Consider the following 2,744-nt stretch of genomic DNA (forward strand, 5'->3'; position numbering starts at 1 on the left):
GAGACGCGTCAGCCTCCCCTCCTGGGGGGAGCAGAGGTTGCCTTGAAGAAAGTGCTATAGGGGAGCTCGCCTGCCCACCCGCCCGCCCGCCTGCCTGCCAACAAGCTGCGGTGCCTCTCAGGCCCCAGCACAGGGACGGCGGCCACAGACTGAGCAGCTGCCCAGTGCCAGGCGCTGTGCCAGGAGGGCACCATGGCGCTAGGGGGGCATCCTCGAGTCCCAGGTGAAAGGGGAGGGTCAGGTGGGCGGCAGGCAGGGCGCACACTGGTCAGCAAGGGGCTGGGGAAAGAAGTGTCTCAGCTCCAGGCATCTTAGAGGGCTCTTCCTTCCCTGGGCGGCCAACAGGTGCCGCTCACCGTCCCCTCGGGCTCTCCGGCTAGGCGGGCCGGGCCCTGGGCAGACCCGTGTCACTTCAGCGAGGCTCCCAGGCCCTGGCTATGGAAGGAGTTGGGGGTCGGGGGGCTCAGCACCTCCCCAGAGGATCCAAGCACAGCTCTGGCCAGGCGCCCGTGCAGACAGACTGCCCGTGCGGGGGCAGGCCAGGCCTGGGGCCCTGCCCCTGCGACCCGGAGGCTCGGCTCCTTCTCTGTAAAACGGGGCGCCCTCTCCAGCGGGCCATGGTGAGGACTGGAGAGGGTTGCGCAAAGGGCCCGCCACAGGTGATAAATATGAAGTTGGCTCTGGGCAGGGCCCTCCGGAGGAACAGGGGAGCAAGCTTTACCTCAGAAGGAAACGAAGAGAGTCGCTGGCCCGGCGCCTGCTGGAAGGTGGCCCCCTGGCGCCCGGCCCCGGAGGAGCCGTCTCTAATTAACTTTCAACTAAAAATAGCCCCCCCGGGCTGCACACCTACTCCCCGCCTGGCACGGGCACGCCCGAGCCACCTGTTGGGGGCGCGGGGTCGGCCAGCCTGAGACAGAGCCTGTAACACGGTGGGCACACGGAGCGGGAGGCTTTATTGAAGGGGTACAGAACCGGGGGGGCTCCTGCCGTCAGCCGGGCCGTGGCCTCCGTCGCCCGTGCTGCCGCGACCCCCGGCCACCCCTCCCTCACCTGCTCCCGGGCGACACGAAGGCGTCTTACCCAGCCTCATCGCAGGAGCCCAGGGGAGTTCAGAGTTCTGTTCAGGAGAGGGTTGGGGCGCGAGGGCCAGTCCCTCCGGGCAGCCCTGCCCGGCCGCCCCACCCGTCCATCCCGCTCGCTCCCGGCGGGCGCCTCACTTGCAGCTCTGCAGCCGGGTCCTGCGGTGCTTCTCCTCGGCCAGGAGGGGGACGAAGGTGTCGCTGTGGGAGATCTTCAGGCGGCTGCTCCAGCTCGGGCCCTCCTTGCCGGCAGGCTCGGGCGGGAGGTTGTCCAGGTCAGCGCGCGAGCCCGGGGCCTTGCCCTCCGCCGCGCCGCCGGAGTTGAGCTCCATCAGCTCCAGCTCGTGCTTGGCCGCCGTCTCCAGGACCCGCTGCTTGTTGTAGTATCTGACGAAGTTGTTGATGATGGGGTGGATGGGGAGGGCGATGGCAATGACCCCGCACAGGAAGCTGATGGCCGCGTTGAGCTTGCCCAGCGTGGTCTTGGGGTAGATGTCCCCGTAGCCCACCGTGGTCATGGTGATGATGGCCCACCAGAAGGACTGCGGGATGCTCTTGAACAGGGTCTCGGGGTGGCTCTGCTCCATGGTGTAGCCCAGGGCGGAGAAGACGAAGATGCCCACCGCCAGGTACATGAGCAGCAGCCCCAGCTCCTTGAAGCTGCGCTTGAGGGCGTAGGTGAGCGTCTGCAGCCCCGACGAGTGGCGCGCGAGCTTGAAGATGCGCGCGACGCGCATGATGCGCAGCGCCTGCACCGCCTGCTGCACGTTGCTCAGCTCCATCATGCGCGCGCCCAGGTGCGTGAGCGTGAGGCTCACGTAGAAGGGGAGGATGGCCAGCACGTCCACGATGTTCATGAAGGACAGCGCGAAGTGCAGCTTGTTGGGCGAGGAGAAGAGGCGCAGCAGGTACTCCAGCGTGAACCAGCCGATGCACGCCGTCTCCACGTTCTCCAGCGTCGGGTGCTCCACGCGGTTGCCCTCCGCGTCCTGCACCTGCAGCTCCGGGATGGTGCCCACGCACATGACCACCGAGGAGACGAGGATCAGCAGGAAGGACAGCACCGCCACCACGCGCGCGGGGCACGACGACTCGGGCTTCTCCAGGAACTTCCAGACGCACTTCTGGCAGCGGCGCCAGCGGCCCTCCGCCGCGTCCACGCCCAGGTCGTCCAGGATCAGCTGCACGCGGCGCGCGATCTCCTCCAGCTCCTCGCGCTTCTCGCTCAGGTGGCTCTTGCAGCAGTCGTCCAGGAACTTGAGGTCCACCTTCCAGAAGTCCATCTCGTTCTTGAAGCAGATGGGGCAGATGCCCTTCTTCATGTGGACCTCCCCGAAGTAGTACACCTCGATGACACACTTGAAGGCGTCGGGGTCCCTGTCGAAGTAGAACTCGCGCTTTCCGGGGTCATAGTCGTCGCACAGGGAGAAGATGGTGTCGTAGCCCCCCGCCAGGCAGTTGATGAGCTCTGCCAGCCGGGTTTCGGGGTACTGGCTGAGGAGGTCTCCGTACAGCACCTGCCGCACGCCCCCCACGTTGACCACGATCTCGATGTCGTCGCCGGCCCGGGAGCCCTGGCTGGCAGGCTCGGGCTGGGGCTCCGGCTGGGGCTCCGGCTGGGGCTCCGGCTCCGGCTCCGGCTCCGGCTCCGGCTCCCGCTCCCGC

At 67.5% G+C, this 2,744-nt stretch overlaps 1 protein-coding gene across 1 annotated transcript in view; it reads right to left on the reverse strand.

Annotated features, from left to right (window-relative positions):
• Positions 1–931: 931 nt before the first annotated feature.
• The window catches only part of KCNF1 (potassium channel, voltage gated modifier subfamily F, member 1), a 10,088-nt gene continuing 8,275 nt past the window's right edge, over positions 932–2,744 (reverse strand). The window contains exon 2 of the mRNA XM_004686074.2: positions 932–2,737. Within this exon, the coding sequence (XP_004686131.1) occupies positions 1,214–2,737 (1,524 nt within the window). The 3' untranslated portion in view covers positions 932–1,213. The remainder of the gene's footprint in view (positions 2,738–2,744) is intronic.

This window comes from Condylura cristata, unplaced genomic scaffold, assembly GCF_000260355.1.
Source record: "Condylura cristata isolate star-nosed mole 26May11 unplaced genomic scaffold, ConCri1.0 scaffold00020, whole genome shotgun sequence".
Lineage (NCBI taxonomy): Eukaryota > Metazoa > Chordata > Mammalia > Eulipotyphla > Talpidae > Condylura > Condylura cristata.